A 20,399-nucleotide genomic window follows, 5' to 3' on the forward strand; every position below is an offset into this window, starting at 1 on the left:
TTGTGGACTCCTTTTTGGTTTTTTTTCCTGCCTAGAGAAGTTCCTTTTGAATTTGTTGTAAAGCTGGTTTGGTGCTGTTAAATTCTCTTAGCTTTTGCTTGTCTGTAAAGCTTTTTTTTTTGTTTTTTTTATTTTACATCTTTATTGGAGTATAATTGCTTTACAATGGTGTGTTAGTTTCTGCTTTATAACAAAGTGAATCAGTTATACATATACATATGTTCCCATATCTCTTCCCTCTTACGTCTCCCTCCCTCCCACCCTCCCTATCCCACCCCTCTAGGTGGTCACAAAGCACCGAGCTGATCTCCCTGTGCTATGCGGTTGCTTCCCACTAGCTATCTATTCTACATTTGGTAGTGTATATATGTCCATGCCACTCTCTCACTTTGTCACAGCTTACCCTTCCCCCTCCCCATATCCTCAAGTCCATTCTCTAGTAGGTCTGTGTCTTTATTCCTGTCTTACCCCTAGGTTCTTCACGACATATTTTTTTTTCTTAGATTCCATATATATGTGTTAGCATATGGTATTTGTCTTTCTCTTTCTGACTTACTTCACTCTGTATGACAAACTCTAGGTCCATCCACCTCACTACAAATAACTCAATTTTGTTTCTTTTTATGGCTGAGTAATATTCCATTGTATATATGTGCCTCATCTTTATCAATTCATCCGATGATGGATACTTAGTTTGCTTCCATCTCCTGGCTATTGTAAATAGAGCTGCAATGAACATTTTGGTACATGACTCTTTTTGAATTATGGTTTTCTCAGGGTATGTGCCCAGTAGTGGGATTCCTGGGTCATATGGTAGCTCTATTTGTAGTTTTTTAAGGAACCTCCATACTGTTCTCCATAGTGGCTGTACCAATTCACATTCCCACCAGCAGTGCAAGAGCATTCCCTTTTCTCCACACCCTCTCCAGCATTTATTGTTTATAGATTTTTTGATGATGGCCATTCTGACTGGTGTGAGATGATATCTCATTATAGTTTTGATTTGCATTTCTCTAATGATTAATGATGTTGAGCATTCTTTCATGTGTTTGTTGGCAATCTGTATATCTTCTTTGGAGAAATGACTATTTAGGTCTTCTGCCCATTTTTGGATTGGGTTGTTTGTTTTTTTTCTTATTGAGCTGTATGAGCTGCTTGTAAATTTTGGAGATTAATCCGTTGTCAGTTCTTCATTTGCAAATATTTTCTCCCATTCTGAGGGTTGTCTTTTGGTCTTGTTTATGGTTTCCTTTTTTTTTTTTTTTTTTTTTTTTGCCGTACGCAGGCCTCTCACTGTCGTGGCCTCTCCCATTGCGGAGCACAGGCTCAGCAGCCATGGCTCATGGGCCCACCAGCTCCGTGGCATGTGGGATCTTCCCGGACCGGGGCATGAACCCGTGTCTCCTGCATCTGCAGGTGGACTCTCAACCACTGCGCCACCAGGGAAGCCCTATGGTTTCCTTTGCTGTGCAAAAGCTTTTAAGTTTCATTAGGTCCCATTTGTTTATTTTTGTTTTTATTTCCATTTCTCTAGGAGGTGGGTCAAAAAGGATCTTGCTGTGATTTATGTCATAGAGTGTTCTACCTATGTTTTCCTCTAAGAGTTTGATAGTTTCTGGCCTTACATTTAGGGCTTTAATCCATTTTGAGCTTAGTTTTGTTTATGGTGTTAGGGAGTGTTCTAATCTCATACTTTTACTTGTACCTGTCCAGTTTTCCCAGCACCATTTATTGAAGAGGCTTTCCTTTCTCCACTGTACATTCCTGCCTCCTTTATCAAAGATAAGGTGACCATATGTGCATGGGTTTATCTCTGGGCTTTCTATCCTGTTCCATTGATCTATATTTCTGTTTTTGTGCCAGTACCGTACTGTCTTGATTACTGTAGCTTTTTAGTATAGTCTGAAGTCAGGGAGCCTGATTCCTCCAGCTCCTTTTTTCGTTCTCAAGATTGCTTTGGCTATTCGGGGTCTTTTGTGTTTCCATACAAATTGTGAAATTTTTTGTTCTAGTTCTGTGAAAAATGCCATTGGTAGTTTGATAGGGATTGCGTTGAATCTGTAGATTGTTTTGGGTAGTAGAGTCATTTTCACAATGTCAATTCTTCCAATCCAAGAACATGGTATATCTCTCCATCTATTTGTATCATCTTTAATTTCTTTCATCAGTGTCTTAATTTTCTGCATATAGGTCTTTTGTCTCCTTAGGTAGGTTTACTCCTAGATATTTTATTCTTTTTGTTGCAGTGGTAAATGGGAGTGTTTTCTTAATTTCACTTTCAGATTTTTCATCCTTAGTGTATAGGAATGCCAGAGATTTCTGTGCATTAACTTTGTATCCTGCTATTTTACCAAATTCATTGATTAGCTCTAGTAGTTTTCTGGTAGCATCTTTAGGATTCTCTATGTATAGTATTATGTCATCTGCAAACAGTGACAGCTTTACTTCTTCTTTTCTGATTTGGATTCCTTTTATTTCCTTTTCTTCTCTGAGTGCTGTGGCTAAAACTTCCAAAACTATGTTGAATAATAGTGGTGAGAGTGGGCAACCTTGTCTTGTTCCTGATCTTATTGGAAATGGTTTCAGTTTTTCACCATTGAGGATGATGTTGGCTGTGGGTTTGTCATATATGGCCTTTATTATGTTGAGGAAAGTTCCCTGTATGCCTACGAGGCCACTATCACCCTGATACTAAAAGTAGACAAGGATGTCACAAAGAAAGGAAACTACAGGCTAATATCACTGATGAACATAGATGCAGAAATCCTCAACAAAATACTAACAAACAGAATCCAACAGCACATTAAAAGGATCATACGCCATAATCAAGTAGGTTTCATTCCAGGAATGCAAGGATTCTTCAATATACGCAAATCAATCAACGTGATACACCATATTAACAAATTGAGGGAGAAAAACCATATGATCATCTCAATAGATGCAGAGAAAACTTTGACAAAATTCAACACCCATTTATGATAAAAACCCTGCAGAAAGTCTGTAAAGCTTTTGATCTCTGTTGAATCTGAATGAGAGCCCTGCTGGGTAGAGTATTCTTGGTTGTAGGTTTTTCCCTCTCATCACTTTGAATATATCATGCCTCTGGGCTTTCTATGCCTCTGGCCTGCAGAATTTCTGCGAAAAATCAGCTGATAACCTTATGGGGGTTCCCTTCTATGTTATTTGTTGCTTTTCCCTTTTTACTTTTAATGTTTTTCTTTGTATTTAATTTTTGTCAGTTTGGTTAACATGTGTCTTGGTATCTTTGGTTCATCCTGTATTGATTCTCCTTGCTTCCTGTAGTTGAGTGAGTGTTTCCTTTCTCATTTTAGGGAAGTTTTCGGCTACATCTCTTTAAATGTTTTCTCAGACCCTTTCTCTCTTTTCTCCTTCTGGGACCCCTATAATGTGAATGCTGTTGCATTTAATGTTGTCCCAGAGGCCTCTGAGACTGTCCTCATTTTTTCTCATTCTTTTTTCTTCATTCGGTGGCAGTGGCCAGTGTTGTGGTGACCAGAGCCTGCACTGGATATTGAGCAGGGCCTCCACTTTCCTCTGTGGTTGTCACTGCCGTCAGGGGCAGGGTCTGCTTCCTAGTTGTTGGAGTAGAAGCCCCCAGATCTGTTTCTGAGCTGTGTTTCTGATCTGCGGTGTGAGGTAGGCAGGATTTCTCTCCCACTGGGAGAGAAACCACTGAGTATTCCTCCTCTGGAGTTGTTCACCTGTGATTGTGCTCTATTGTGTCACTTTCCACCCATTGTGCTGGCTCACAAAGTACACTGTTGTTGGCCCTGCTCTCGTCCCCTCTTAACTGTGGGTATGCTGGCAGTTGGCCCTGGTGTCTCTAAAGCATTGTTTTCACCAGGCCACCAATGCATATCCACTGAAGTGAGGTGCCAGGACTGCAGCAGTCATGCACATGGAGTTGCTGTGGGACCTATGGAGGCAACTCAGACCCTGGCCTGGTTCAACCCGCACAAAGCCCACAGCTGCTAAAGGCAGACCTGTCTCAGCTGCAGGAGCACTCGTTGTCTGTTTGGATATTCTGTAGGTGGTAAATTTACAAAGCCGGCAGCAGAGGTGTAAATCCATGGTTGACAAAGCTGCAAGGAGAGACGTCAGCTCTTCTTCCTTAGTCACATGGCCCCTGGGGCTCAGACCTACCAGCCTCTGCTCCTGAGGCTGCCCTGAGCACATAAGCCTGCCCAGGCAGGAGGGGGCCAGAGTGGTGACTGGTGCTTGTGAGGCCACTCAGGCAAGAGGGGGCCAGGGCGGCGGTCAAGGTGCTCGGGTCCGCCCAGGTGGGAGGGGGCCAGGGCAGTGGTCAGGATGTGGGGGCTGCCCAGGCGGGAGCCCCTCGTAGTGCCTGCAGCGGCAGGTGCCAGTGCATGGGGAAAGAGGCTGCAGTGGCGGCTCTGTCCGCACACCGCTCAACAACAGCGCTTTGCTTCTGTGGTAGCTGGGGCTTCTTCCACGAACATTCCTGGTTGCTCCTATCCCTTCAGGCTGACTCCATGCAGACAAAAGTGGTCCTCTCCCCAGGTCAGCTCTCCAAACCCCACATTCCAGCGCCTAGCCCCTGTCCGTACCACCACATGTGTCTCAGGCTGGGGCACGCACGACTGTGGCACGGACCATCCGTGTAGGTCTCACTCTGTCCTGCCTGTCACAGACTGGTTGCTGTACTTCCCTCTGAGCCCTCGAAGCTCCCCTCCTGTCCCATCTGATCTCCTCACTGGTGAGGATATCTCCCCAGGTGTGGGAACCTCTTCTCTCCTTCAGCTCCTCTCCAAGGGGTACATCCCATCCCACTTCCTCTTTTCTTTTTTATTTCTTTCATCCTACCTGGTTACATGGGGATCTTTCTTGTCCTTTCAGGTGTCTGAGGTCCTCTGCTAGTGTTCAGAAGGTGCTCTGTGAGAATTGTTCCATTTGTAGATGTATTCTTGATCTATTTGTGGGGAGGTGTGTTCCACGTCACCCTACTCTGCCATCTTCTAGAATGTCTTTAAACCTAAGTCACATGACTATCAGGTGGCATTAAATGTTAAAGTTTTGATTTCCAAATAGAATTATAGAGCTTATAGATAAATACAAGAATTCTTCAGGTTTTTTCATGCCAGGCACACTTAAACTGACTACAGTGACAACCGTTATGGAAGGTATCCATCCATCTTGCAGAGATGCTTCTCTATTAGAGCTTTTCTAGATTGCTTACCAACCTATGAACATACAAGCAGGTAACCAGTATATGCAGTCAGCTGCTGAGATAGATCTAAAGTGGTGTGGTTACTAGTAAACAGATGAGTACAAGGAAATACATTTAAAAGGCTGTTGTGGTTGCATAATATTTGATAAAAACATGAAGCCAATCATAACATTCAGCAGTGATATCAGTTATTGAGCAGGCATTCCAAGTGCATGAGTTGAAAAGAAAATTCTATGAAACCTGAAAATGCATGTATAATTAAGATACTAAATGGATAGTATATTTCTTGAAATTGAGATGCCTTCAATGAAAATTGTTTACTATCAGAAGAAGAAAGATGAGTACAGAGTAATTGAAAGGTGGTATTTTTGGTTAGTATTTACATCCTTTACTTAGAAAAATCACCTTAGAGTCTAGAAGGTTTTGGAAGTTATTTTAGTCCTATGTCAAGTTCCAGTGTTAGAAGTCAATTGGGGTTTTAAGTAACAACAAGAGCACTTCTACCCAGATCCCTCAGCCAGACCCATTTAATGGTAACTGCTATGTCAGAGGACACTGCTGAACATATGTTACATAGAGCTGCCTTCATCATGATTTCTGCTACTACTAAGCTCCATAAAGTATGCTAAGTTGTTCTAAAAATGTGGGCAGAGGTAGACACTATAAACAAAGGTTGAAAAGACAGTTGGATCAAAATAAAAGATTGAAGGATTTTAAAAAGATTTTTTTTACTCCATTGTTTTTATTTCTGTAACTGGCAGGTGGTTGCCTTAGCATGTTTTATTTGAATGAAAAAGTATTCAGTTTGGAACAACCAAGTTAATAACTGAAGCAAAACATTTTATGTAATTGTGTTGATCCAGAAATTGATGTACTTTAATTAAGAAAGGATGTTCAATAGAGGGGTGGGATAGGGAGGGTGGGAGGGAGGGAGACACAAGAGGGAAGAGATATGGGGACATATGTATATGTATAACTGATTCACTTTGTTATAAAGCAGAAACTAACACCATTGCAAAGCAATTATACTCCAATAAAGATGTTAAAAAAAAAGTGTGTTCAAATAATCCACTTTGAATTTAGAAACTTGGTAGTGGCTTCTGCTTGATCGAAACTCTCATAATGACTGGTATTCTAGCTAAGTGTTTTACTTAGATTTTTCAGTGTTTAAACTTGGAATTGTTTTTTTCTAAAAGTGTTGAGTTTTCTATAGCATTTTAGAAAATTGAAAAGGAGTTGTAGTGCTGGATAGGTATTCAGTTTCTGTTGTGGCAGTTCTTACTATTTTATAAAATAATATTTGAAAGGAAAGGAGTAATATGTATCCCGACAACTGTTTTCCCCCAGGTTGGCCCTAATAATGTTCATGTGGCTCTTTCCCTGGTTGAATACAAACCAGAACTTCAGAAAGCAATGGAATTTGTCTTTGGAACAACATTTGTTTGTGACAATATGGATAATGCAAAAAAGGTAGCTTTCGATAAAAGGATAATGACTAGAACCGTAACTCTAGGAGGTGATGTATTTGATCCTCACGGGACGTTGAGTGGAGGTAGGTTTTATATCATTTTGTCCTCACAATTCTGCGTGGTAGATAGGATGGGGGCTTTTTTTTTTTTTAAACAGGAAATATTGGGCTTGGAATGAGTTAATCCAGTGTTTTATTCCTAATCAAAAGATTGAGTTTTCTTTTGAATACCTACTTTGTGACAGGTGCTTAATATTAATTGAGAAATTATACACTGTCATTGTCCTGAAGGAACTCATAGGCTAGTAATCAGTCCTATAGCTTTTCTTATTCATCTTACGTCTATTCCCATTTATTTTCTCTTGCTTTTTGTCTTATTAAGATATTCTTGTCACTAGGATATGAAGTATTTTTAGTCAGTACATTTGTAGCTTAACTAACCCACTTCTCCTTTAGGAAACATGTTAACTTCTAATTTGTGTATATGTTACTGCTCCTGTCAAAAGTAAAACAAAAAATTAAATCTGCCTGAATGCCTTAAGTAAGGAATTCTGAGATAATGACCATATATTTCTTGTTCTAATATTTGCAATACTGAGTTTCCAAATCCGTGTCAAGTGACCGTGTAATAAATAACAAACACTAAATAGTACTTATTGTGTACTGGGCAGTGTTGTAAGACTGTACTGTCCAATACAGTAGCTACTAGCCACATGTGGCTCTTTACACCAAAATAAGATAATTAAAATTAAATAAAATTAAAATAATTTCCTTAATTGCACTAGTCATATTTCAAGGGCTCAGTAACCACAAGTGGTTAGTGGGTAATTGGACAGTGCAAATATAGAACATTTCTATCATTCTATAAAGCCCTATTCTAAGGACTTTAAATGATTAGCTTATTTAATCCTTATAGCAACCATAAGGTAGACATTACTATCATCTCCATTATACAGTTGTAGAAACTAAGGTATAGAGTGATTAAGTAACTTGCTGGTAAGTGGCAGAGCTCAGAATTTGAACTCAGGTGTTCTGATTACAGAGTTTGTGCTTTTAACCAAACCAAGAGACTTGGATGCCTCTTGAGATATCAAGTGTTTTAATTTCTTTCTAGGCCGAGAAAACAGCCAATATAATGAATTCCATGATATAGTATCAAGTTCCCCAGTGTACAAGATGACTAGCATCTGCAATTGGAAGATAGAGACCAAATATTTTTAAATATCTAAAATAGAAGAAATATTTTAGATTTCATTGAATTAGAGGTTCTTAAAATTCCTGCTTAAGAGATGGCAAATATGTAACCCCATATCATATAAACAAAGTGCTCACAATAGCATTGCTAATTGACGTTTGCATCCTCCCATCAAACCTGGAGTTTTCTTGCCAACCTAACACCTCAGCCTGTTACTGCCAGACAGTTATAGTGCACGTAAGGTGAAACCAGTTTACGCTGCTACATCGAGTTTAGACCACATTATGATGTAGTAATAAACAGCTCCCAAATCTCAGTAGCTTACAAGTTTATTCCATAATTATGCTACATTAACTGTGGGTCACTTGCCTCTGCTCCATGTTATTCTCATTATGGGAGCCAGGCTGACCGAGAAGTAAGTCCCTTTTGTGAACATACTTTTCTCATGGGAAGGGAAGGGGAAAACATGGTAAATTATGTGCTGCCTCTTAAAGCTTCCTTTCAGAAGAGGTACATTTCCCTTGTTGGCTAGAGCAAAGCACATGGCTAAGCCTGATGACAGTAGAGAGGGAAATGGACCTGGGAGGGATGGGCCCAGTAGGCAAGGGCAATGATTATTTTGAATAAATAATCCACCACATCTACTTAGAAGTATTTGTTATCAAGTATGTATGCCCTAAGATTCAAATGATGAAGTGAATTCTGTAGCTTCATAAACTTACTAAAGAATGGCTGTTGAATTATTTCAAGTATAATTCTCTCAGAAAAGTTTGTATTGCTTACTAAATACGTGGTAACTTGGTGTCAAAGGCCTGTTTCAATTTGCCTCTGTCAGGTGCTCGATCCCAGGCAGCTTCTATTTTAACCAAGTTTCAAGAACTCAAACATGTTCAAGATGAGCTGAGAATCAAGGAGAATGAGCTACGGGCTCTAGAAGAGGAATTAGCAGGTCTTAAAAACACTGCTGAAAAGTAAGACTTTGATTGGATTAAGCTGTATTTAAAAATTTTCTTGGTCAAAGATTTGCATGGTAGAAGATGAAAGAAAATTTTATTTAAAGAAATACTTCTGGGCTTCCCTGGTGGCGCAGTGGTTGAGAGTCCGCCTGCTGATGCAGGGGACACGGGTTCATGACCCGGTCCGGGAAGATCCCACTTGCCGCGGAGTGGCTAGGCCTGTGAGCCATGGCCGCTGAGCCTGCGCCTCTGGAGCCTGTGCTCCGCAACGGGAGAGGCCACAACAGTGAGAGGCCGGCGTACCGCAAAAACAAAACATAAAAGAAATACTTCTGACTTTTTTTAATAATAACCTTGGTATTATTGAATAAGTTGTGAGTTGATAACTTATCAGTTTATTTTAACATAAATAGTGTGTTTTGTTTTAAGAAATTGGGGAAAGCTAATTAAAAGAAGGAAAGAAAAATCAGCCAAATATTCCCCTTTTTCTGCTGAGATACACTCTGTTAACATTCTGCTGGGATTAGTGAGGAAATCCATAGATACTCTAGAGGTTGATGCCAGAGGATACTTGAGTCCTTGATTTGAAATAATGTAATATTATAGCATCGATCGGGTGTCTGCACTAAGTTTTGCAGCATTATGGCTGTCCTGTAGATATTGAAGATCGCTAAGTTTCCTATGGAGAAGTTAAACAAGTTCATGCCAAAAGTCACTGCTAGAATTAAAGTGCTTACTTACAGTGTATTTTCTGTGTGGGTGTGGATATAGGTATGTATGCATACTTTTCAACATTACTTCTGCTTGTGTATGATACATATTTTGTGTATGACACAATATGTGTATGCCATTTTTTTTTTTCAAAATTGGTACTATGCTATTTAATGCAACCTTTTTTTGTCACTTAACGTTATTTACTGTTGTGTGCCTCATGCCAAGTACTCTTCGAGGAGCTGGGAATATAGCAGGGAGTCAAACATATAAACCTCTTCATCTTGTTTTGATATGTGTAGCTGGGCAACAGACAATATAAAAAGGTAAACTGGTAAAATGTATGTTAGATAATGCTAAGTTCTAAGAAGAAAAAAGTAAAATAGTAAAGGAGATATGAACTTTCCAGGGCAAAGAAAGAGGTGTTGAAATTTTATATGGGGTGGGCAGGGAAAGCCTTACTGAGAAGACTGTTGAATAAATACCGGAATGATGTGAGTGAACTCGCCGTGTGGTTATCCAGGAGAACAGTCCTTACTTGCTGTAAAAGCTTCAGGAGTATAAATGCCACAAACTTACTAAGTACAGTATTTGAGAGCTTAATTGTAATTTTTTTCTAGTCACTCTGAAGATGGCAAATGGGAACTGAGATAAAATCAGGGCTTCCCTGGTGGTGCAGTGGTTGAGAGTCTGCCTGCCGATGCAGGGGACGCGGGTTCGTGCCCCGGTCTGGGAAGATCCCACATGCCGCAGAGCGGCTGGGCCCGTGAGCCATGGCCTCTGAGCCTGCACGTCCAGAGCCTGTGCTCCGCAACGGGAGAAGCCACAACAGTGAGAGGCCTGCGTACCGCAAAAAAAAAAAAAAAAAAAAAAAAAAAAAAGAAACATTTTATTTAGAATTCACAATACTGAATAAAGCTTTAAAAAAGAGAGAGAGAGATAAAAACCTTGAAATGAGAGACTTTCCTGGTTCGAGCCCTGGTCCGGGAAGATCCCGCATGCCGCAGAGCAACTAAGCCAGTGCGCCACAACTACTGAGCCTGTGCTTTAGAGCCCCGGAGCCACAACTACTGAAGCCTACGCACCTAGAGCCCATGCTCCGTAACAAGAGAAGCCACCGCAATGAGAAGCCCATGCACTGCAGTGAAGAGTAGCCCCCGCTCGTCTCAACTAGAGAAAACCCATGTGCAGCAATGAAGACCCAACACAGCCAAAAATAAATAATTTTAAAACACTTGAAGTGATTTTTTTTTTTTGGTAAACTTCTGGCATTCATCTTCTGAAATCATCAAAACTTAGAATGGTACCAAGACTTCTTTGGGACACAGTATTATATGGAAAAGATTGCTACAGTAAGTCAAAGTGGCCATTCGAAGATGTAAATTGTATCAAAGTGCCCACTTTCAAACATTATATACATGTAAAGCCTGCCTTTTACCTTCATTAACATACATTAACCATAAAGTGAATGAACTTTTTCTGTGAGAAAGATACAAAAAGATTTCTCTGATATATGGAAGCTCTGTCAAGGCAATGAGTATGTGGTCACATTTGGCTTGGAACTGTTAACTTTGTTGAGCAATACTGGATCATTATTCTGCAGAGTTGTCTTGTAGACTAATTGTGGCCCAGAGGTTAAGGAAGAGAAGTAGATTTTGAAAAATGAGAGTGGAAGGGTCAACTAAAGCCATTCTTTCATAGATCATATCAGGAAAATAGCTTATATCTTTTTTGCACATTTCTACACTTTACATTTTTAAATGAGTTGGAAAATGACTCAAGTTAAAATTATGCTGTCAAGCAGTCTCAGACAAGAATACTCAAGGGAGTATTTATGTTTTATAAGTTGCTTCCTTACTTTTTCCTCAAACCTCATGAATTTCTAGTGACAAGCAACCTTTGAATTTACTGTAATTTAAAATTTCACTGCAGGTGAATTAGCGAAATACCTTCCAAAGAAATAACTTGAAGCATCCAGAACTGGGGGAGAATTATAGGGTTTGCAAAAAAAGTGCTTTGCAAATGTTTAAGTTCAGTACTGTGCCATTTTAAACTACCAGCCTCCTTACAAAATGTAGGGAACATTTTTTTAACATTTGACGCTAGGGATTAATAGATAAAATTTTTGAAATTTTATATAATTGTTATATATTCTATTTTTGTGATGGGGAGCTGTTATGGAGTTTTTCTTTTTGATAAGGATCAGTGGGAGGAGTTATTTTTAAGGAAACCTATTTATTCAAAGATTATTAGTATTTTCTAAAATTAAGAATACTTCTCTGGATAGTTACTATTGGTCTTGGTCATTTAGGGTTGTTTACCTTCAGTAACCAAGTCAAACTTGAGTTTAATTGATGCCTCAGAAATGCAGAAGTTATCAAAACGAGTCTTCTAACCAGTGGCATCTTATATTATGTTGTATGAGTTTGTTTTGGGTAAGAGCCTGTTATTTAAAAGCATGTCTCTAACATCAGAAAAACTGTTGTCATTTATTATAAACTTCTCTTTCTTAAGGTATCGCCAACTAAAACAGCAGTGGGAGATGAAAACTGAGGAGGCAGATTTATTACAAACCAAGCTTCAGCAAAGCTCATATCACAAGCAACAGGAAGAATTAGATGCTCTTAAAAAAATCATTGGTAAGACAAAAACATTCTGTGCTAATCTGTTTCTACTGATAACCTTACTTTAGGTATTTAGCAGCTTTTGTGTTTATTATATATTTATCTGCATTAATTACTTTAAATATTTTAATTTTAAAAAATATTTTTCAATTTAAATATTTTAATAATTTTCTAGTAATTTGCCCTTTTTTTTTTTTTTTTTGCGGTACGTGGGCCTCACACTGTTGTGGCCTCTCCTGTTGCGGAGCACAGGCTCCGGACGCGCAGGCTCAGCAGCCATGGCTCACGGGCCCAACCGCACGGCGGCATGTGGGATCTTCCTGGACCGGGGCACAAACCCGTGTCCCCTGCATCGGCAGGCGGACTCTCAACCACTGCGCCACCAGGGAAGCCCTTCTTGTCTTTTTGATAATAGCCATTCTAATGGTCAAAGTGATATCTCACTGTGGTTTTGATTAGCATTTCCCTGTTGATTAGTGTTGAACATCTATCTTTTCATGTACCTGTTGGCCGTCTGTATGTCTTCTGTGGAAAATGTGTATTCAGGTCCTCTGCCTATTTTTGGATTTGGTTGTTTTTTCTATTGAGTTGTATGAGTTAATATATTTTAGATATTAACCCCTTATCAGATATATAATTTACAAATATTTTCTCCTGTTCAGTAGTTTGCCTTTTAATTTTGTTGATGGTTTCCTTTGCTGTGCAGAAGCTTTTTAGTTTGATATGTAGTCCCACTTGTTCATTTTTGCTTTTGGTGTCAAATCCAAAAAAATCATCAAAACCTATGTCAAAGAGCTTACCACCTGTGTTTTCTTTTAGGAGTTGCATGGTATCAGGTCTTATGTTCAAGTCTTTAATCCATTTTGAGTTAATTTTTATGTATGGTCTTAGTGGTCCAGTTTCATTCTTTTGCAAGTCCAGTTTCCTTCCACCATTTATAAAAGAGACTGTCTTTTCCCCATTGTATATTCTTGACTCCTCTGTCATAAATTAATCAACCATGTATGTGTTGGTTTATTTTTGGGTTCTCTATTCAATAGTTCCATTGATCTGTCTGTTTTTAATATCAATACTATACTGTTTTGATTACTCTAGCTTTGTAATAAAGTTTGAAAACAGGGAGTATGATTCCTCCAGCTTTGTTGTTCTTTTTCAAGATTGCGTTGGCTGTTTAGGGTCTTTTGTGGTTCCATACAAATTTTAGGATTGTTTATTCTATTTCTGTGGAAAATGCCATTGAAATTTTGACTGGAATTGACTTGAATCTGTAGATTGCTTTGGGTAGTATGGGCATTTTAACAATATCCTTCCAATCCATGAGCACAGAATATCTTTCCATTTATTTCTGTCTTCTTCAATTTCTTTCATCAGTGTTTCCTAGTTTTCAGTGTACATGTCCTTCACCTCCTTAGTTAAATTTATTTTTAGGTATTTTCTTTTTGATGCAATTGTAAATGGGATTGTATAGAAACACAACAGATTTTATATATTGATTTGCTTATTATTTCTAACAGTTTTTTGATGGAGTCTTTAGGGTTTTCTATTTATAATATGTCGTCTGCAAATAGTGAGTTTTACTTCTTCCTTTCCAGTTTAGATGCATTTTTTTTCTTTCCCAATTGCTATAGGACTTCCAACACTATGTCAAATGAAAGTGGAGAGTAGGCAAGGATCCTTATCTTCTTCCTGATCTTAGAGGAAAAGCCTTCAGCTTTTTACCATTGAGTGTGATGTTAGCTGTGAGCTTGTCATGTAGAGCCTTTATCATGTTAAGGTATGTTCTCTCTGTACTCACTTTATTGTGAGTTTTTATCATAAATAGATGTTGAATTTTCTCAGATGCTTTTTCTGCTATTCAGATGACCATGACTTTATCCTTCATTTGTTAGTATTATGTATCACATTGACTGATTTGCAGATGTTGAACCATACTTGTATCCCTGGAATAAATCCTACTTGGTCATGGTGTATGATCCTTTTAATGTATTGTTGAATTCAGTTTGCTAAAAGTTTGTTGAGAATTTTTGCATTTGTGTTCATCAGGAATAATAGCCTGTAATTTTCTTTTCTTGTGGCATCCTTGTCTTGTTTTTTTTTTTTTTTTTTTTTTTTGCGGTATGCGGGCCTCTCACTGTTGCAGCCTCTCCCATTGAGGAGCACAGGCTCCAGACGCACAGGCTCAGTGGCCATGGCTCACGGGCCCAGCCGCTCCACGGCATGTGGGATCTTTCTGGACCGGGGCACGAACCCGTGTCCCCTGCATCGGCAGGTGGACTCTCAACCACTGTGCCACCAGGGAAGCCCCCTTGTCTGGTTTTGATACCAGGATGATGCTGGCCTCACAAAATGAGTTTGGAATAATTTCTTCCTTGTCTTCTTTTTGGAAGAATTTGAGAAGGAAGGATTGGTATTAATTCTTCTTTGAATGTTTGTTAGAATTCACCAGTAAAGCTGTCTGGTGCTGGACTTTTGTTTGTTGGGAGGTTTTTGATTACTTACTAAATCTCCTAATAATCTCTTTTCAGATTTTGTTTCATCATGATTCTTGATAGGTTGTCTTTTCTAGTAATTTATTTTTTTCTAGGTTGTCTGGCTTATTGGTGTAAAATTGTTCATAGTAACCTTTTATGATTCTTTATATTTCTGTGGTATCAGTTGTAACATCTCATCTTTTATTTCTGACTTTTGAGTCTCTTTTTTTCCTTAGGTCTAGCTAAATTTGGCAGTTTTGAAGAACCAGCTCTTAGTTTCATTAATTATTTTTTCTATTTCTTTTTAGTCTCAATTTCATTTATTTCCACACTGATCTTTGTTATTTTCTTCCTTCTACTAACTTTGGGCTTTGTTTGTTCTTCTTTTTGATGCAGTTGTAAATGGGATTATTTAGTGTATAGAAACACAACAGATTTTTGGTGTAAAGCTGTTTGAGATTTTTGTTTCTTGAGGTAGGCATTTATTGCTATGAACTTTGCTATGAACTTCACTCATAGCTAGAACTGATTTTGCTACATGTGATGTAAGTTTTGGTATGTTGTATTTCCATTTTCATTTGTGACAAAGTATTTTTTTATTTCTCTTTTGATTTCTTGGAATGACATCTCTACAGTGAAAAGTAGTATAGGAAATTGTCTATTCATGGCTTCTAGGGTTATATTGTACCTAGGTCCTAATGCTTAACAGTGTATGTCAGTTGTGACCATCACATGCTCGTTCTATCTTACTTTTTTATTTTTAAATTTATAAATTTAGAGGTAATATGTTTCCTATGCTTCATCCTAGATATGTTCTCACAGTGTTTCTCTACTTTAATAAAAGATTCCTTGAATAAAAATAAAGGAGGAAGGAACACTAAGTAAGCTTGCTTATGAAGTAAATTGTAAGCTTTCTTATAACTAAAATAAAAATACCATAGTTACACACTCAGTTCTGATGTTAGGAAGCATACAGTCATATAAAAAGATGGTCTGTGATATATATTTTTTTAGATGTTGGGGGTAGGAGTTTATTTATTTTATTTATTTTTGCTGTGTTGGGTCTTCATTTCTGTGCAAGGGCTTTCTCTACTTGTGGCAAGTGGGGGCCACTCTTCATCACGGTGCGCAGGCCTCTCACTATCGCGGCCTCTCTTGTTGCGGAGCACAGGCTCCAGACGCACAGGCTCAGTAGTTGTGTCTCACAGGCCCAGTTGCTCCGCGGCATGTGGGATCTTCCCAGACCAGGGCTCGAACCCGTGTCCCCTGCATTAGCAGGCAGATTCCCAACCACTGCGCCACCAGGGAAGCCCAAAAAAGATGGTCTGTGATCTTTTTATAAGTTAAGTTGTAGGTAAAGTTTATGTTACTCAATTTCATGTGATTGGAAATAATTTCTTTACAGATCATTAGATAATTCAAGTATGGCTCTTAGGCATGATCTGTGTTTCAATATACCATTTCTAGAATAAGGTTAGAACAGTTGATTTTTTTTAAACTCTTGGCTCCAACTTTCCATACCTTTTCTTCTATTAAAAGTTGAATTTGTAAGCCATTAATATCTATACCTGTTAATAGTTGTTGGAAGACCTCACATAGGCATATTTACCTGCTTTATGATGCAGAGGAAAGTGAGGAGACCTTAAAAAACACCAAAGAAATTCAAAAAAAAGCAGAAGAAAAATATGAAGTATTGGAGAATAAAATGAAAAACGCAGAAGCTGAAAGAGAGAGAGAACTGAAGGATGCACAGAAAAAACTAGATTGTGCCAAAACTAAAGCAGATGCTTCTACCAAGAAAATGAAAGAAAAACAACAGGTAATAACTTTGTTTTGAAATGGAACTAATCTTTGAACATCAGAATAGAACTGAAGGTGGTAGAGCACCATTGGTTGGCCTTGGCCTTATTCATCGGTATTTATCACAAAATCCAAAAGTGAGATGTACTTCTTTAGGAGACACATTACACATCTTATGAGTCAAATTAAAATATGCGTTACTCTGAAACCCTGGAATTAACTGTTATGTAATTTTGAGTAGGGGTTGCATTGGCTTGCTAATTTTGGAGAAAGAGCAAAGTTGCCTTTTGGTAAATGTTTCATTCAAGAGTGGACCAAAGCTCATATCATGTACGCAGAGCTGTGTCGTATCAGAGATTCACTGTTGATATTTCTGTTTGATCATCTTTGTGAACATACATACACTGTGAAAGAATGATGTAAGACCAGGCATGTTATATTTACGAAGTGCTATTCGATCATAGACTGGTGATATCTGATTATATCTTTTGGATAGTGCCAAGGCTGGAATTTGACCTGCGTTTTTCTGTCTACAGAGGCTGGGCTCAATCACTATTCTGTACAGTTTCACTTAAGTCTAACTTTTGTTCATAGTTTTTGTTTGTTTGTTTTTTTTAACCCACCGTATGATTCTTTCATAGCTTGCACAGTATTTTCTAAAGAACTAAAGGCTATAATGGGAAAGAAGAAAATTAAGAAACTAATTTTTTTGTCACTGAATAATTGTTTTAAAAAGGCTTTACCTCTGTTAATTTATCTGCTATGTAGAACTGTATATTGTTTATCCCTATAGGAATAAAAGGATAAAGGATATAGTTTATACAAAGTTCCTTGAACCCTTAAAAATTGTATGTACATTTGTCTTTTTTTTTTTTTTTTTTTTTGCGGTACACGGGCCTCTCACTGTTGCGGCCTCTCCCGTTGCGGAGCACAGGCTCCGGACGCGCAGGCTCAGCGGCCATGGCTCACGGGCCCAGCGCTGCTCCACGGCATGTGGGATCCTCCCGGATCGGGGCACAAACCCGTGTCCCCTGCATCGGCAGGCGGACTCTCAACCACTGCGCCACCAGGGAAGCCCCTTTTTTTTTTAATATAGAAAAATAAATTTCCTTTCCCCTTTCTTCTTTAGAAGTAGCTTACATGTTTTGGTAGTTTTTTAACTAAGCTATGGGTCTTGCTTGAGAATCTTACTAATTTTGTTGACACGCATGTATTTATTTTTCAGTAGTTAATATCCTGTTGAATGCCTAGATGCTGTGTTTCTTATAGGAAGTTGAAGCTATCACCCTGGAGCTAGAAGAGCTCAAGAGAGAGCATGCATCCAATGAACAACAGCTTGAAGCTGTAAATGAAGCTATCAAATCCTATGAAGGTCAGATTGCAGTAATGGCAGCTGAGGTGGCTAAAAATAAGGTAAGATTTACTAACCATATTAGAGAAATTACAAATGTTAATCTAATTCTGAAATGGTGGCTTGAAGATGTTTGACTTTAGAGGTCTTTAGAGACTTTATGGTCTCTTCACTCCTGTCATGATGAGTTAAAATTACGAGTACCAATCCAGAAAGAGACCTGAAATAATATTACTAATTGTTTTGGTCCAGGTCTATTCAGAAGACAAAAACTACACAGTAATTTGACCAGGCAAAGTTTAAATAAAAATTATTAACTATAACAGGAGTTTGGAATGATGCAGCATTGATTGCTAAGAGATAAAGAAAACTCTAAAGACTATACGAACAGCAGATACAGGGAACAGCGTTACCCATAAGGCTGAGGCAGTGCACCCTTGGAAGGAACAAATCTGGAAAGGAGCCCCATTTTACCTGCAGGGCTGAGAACCACAGCTACTTGTAGAAGATAACTGTGGCCCACTGGTGGTGGAGTTTGGTGGAGTACTAGGGGAAATCATGCATAGGAAAGTGCTACACAGGGGCACTTGCTGGGAAATAGCTTTCCAGGGTGCCATGGGGAGGTGCCCAGCCTGCGGACATGCTGGGATGCCAGGGGAAGCCATGAAAGCTGCTAGCCCCTGCACATGACAAGCTTGCCTTTGAGAAAAGCACATTGGACCAAGAAGTAAAGCCCCTTCCTTCTACAGTGACCCTATAGCATCCTTTACTGATGAGGCTTCATACTGTTGCACCTGGCAAGGGAGCAATGTCCCCATCTCAGAAGCAGGAAGTAAAGGGTGGATTTGGGACTGAGGGGCTTTCAAATGTTATGAAGACATTTCTATTATCTACAAATATTAGAAATGGTCCCTCATGAATACTGGATACCCTCTTAACCCTTTTTTTAAATTCTGAACTTGAATTCTGTTTTATTTCATATTATTTCTACTCCTACTTTTTAAAACTGAGATATAATTAGCATAACATTTATATTAGTTTCCTGTGTACAACGTAATGATTCAATATTTGCATATATTGTGAAACTATCACCACAATAAGTCTAGAATTTTTTTTCTTGTGATGAGAACTTCAAGATGTACTCTTAGCAACTTTCAAATATACAGTAGTGTTATTAAATATTGTCACTATGCTGTACAAAGTGTACCCACTTTTGTTTTTTCAATATAACTTTCATTTTTAAGTTTTCTGCTGTGTGGCTATATAGATACTGTTTTTGTAAGTAATATATCATTGATCTTCATGTTAACTAAAATATGGCAGCTTTTAACAGGGGAGTTCCATCCATTTTGCCTACATTAAAGTGTGTTTTTGCCTTTTGTCATCAGCTTTTACATTTTCTGTTGTTTTTCCCTTGAGATGATTGTTTTAATTGTAGCGTTCAGTGTTTTAGAAAGTAGTTCCTTCCTCTTCATTCTGTTTGTGGTTAAATTCGGGTTTTTGTTTTTTTTTAACACATTATTTATCAAACCAATAGCAGAATAACAATTCTTTACTCTTTTTGAAGATAGGGGATAGAAATGCTTTTCAGCTTTGTGTTTTGTGTTGCTGATTACATTTTCTACAGTTTCTTTTCTGCCTTCTGACTTGTCTTTTAATCTCATTTTTCATCTCATTCCTCCATATTTTCTACCATCTTTCATGGACATCATGTGGAATTTTTAAAAATTAGATGTCATGTTTCTAAAGAGAAATGTGGAAGTAAAATAAGCCACTTCTTCCTTAATCTAAATAAAGATAAAATCAAAACGTACATATTTCTGTAAAGAGGGCATCCATTTCTCTTTATGGAAAACTATAAAGTGGATCACTTAGTTTGTAAAGGTTGTTTTTTAAGGCTTTACATTCTAAATTGTTTCCATTTGCTGATAATAGTAACTAAGGACACTCTCAGGGCGCTAAGAAGAGAAATTGCCTACTAACTAATTAGGTTCAAACAAAAGTAAAATTTTATTTTTGCTCAATCTTAAGTGATAGATTTCCTTTTTTTTTTTCTTACCATTGTAAAGATTGAAACAGTCATACCTGCGATGCAATCTTCAACCTCTAGGCATGAGGGAATCTTCTTCATAAACACGATTTTGTCATGGGTTTTTGTTTTGGGTTTTTTAGCTGAATGCTGTGATTTATCTTCCTCCTGCAAAGGACCTTAAGTGAGACAAATTAAACATTATAAAACATTATAAGGAAATTAAAGCATTTATGGCACATTCATAACCTAACCATAATGTCAAATATTGTTTACTGCTCAAAATGATCTTGTTTTCTAATGAGCATGCCTAAAAAATTCCTAAATTTTTACTGGTGCTTTTCATCACTTACACAGATCTATTCTTCCTCAGTCTTTTAGCAGGTTGTTCTACTTATCTGTTTTCCCTCTACCTAAATCTGAGTTGAGCTAGGTTTTTTTGTTTTCAGACATTTGTGTGAGTCTGTGACCATATCTTTTTACCAGAAGGACTTTTAAGATCTAGCAAAGAGGTTTGAGGGGGAGGAGGTGAGAGTTGATAGACTAAATCCCAGCTGTAATTATCACTTTGGAGGTTGAATAACT

The 20,399-nt window shown here is 38.2% G+C and overlaps 1 protein-coding gene across 1 annotated transcript in view; it reads left to right on the top strand.

Annotated features, from left to right (window-relative positions):
* SMC2 (structural maintenance of chromosomes 2) overlaps window positions 1-20,399 on the top strand; it is a 49,962-nt gene that overhangs the window by 16,630 nt on the left and 12,933 nt on the right. The window contains exons 14-18 of the mRNA XM_065878582.1: window positions 6,557-6,761; window positions 8,708-8,843; window positions 12,054-12,178; window positions 16,260-16,453; window positions 17,704-17,847. Of these exons, the coding sequence (XP_065734654.1) occupies window positions 6,557-6,761; window positions 8,708-8,843; window positions 12,054-12,178; window positions 16,260-16,453; window positions 17,704-17,847 (804 nt within the window). The remainder of the gene's footprint in view (window positions 1-6,556; window positions 6,762-8,707; window positions 8,844-12,053; window positions 12,179-16,259; window positions 16,454-17,703; window positions 17,848-20,399) is intronic.

This window comes from Phocoena phocoena, chromosome 6 (genome assembly GCF_963924675.1).
Source record: "Phocoena phocoena chromosome 6, mPhoPho1.1, whole genome shotgun sequence".
Lineage (NCBI taxonomy): Eukaryota > Metazoa > Chordata > Mammalia > Artiodactyla > Phocoenidae > Phocoena > Phocoena phocoena.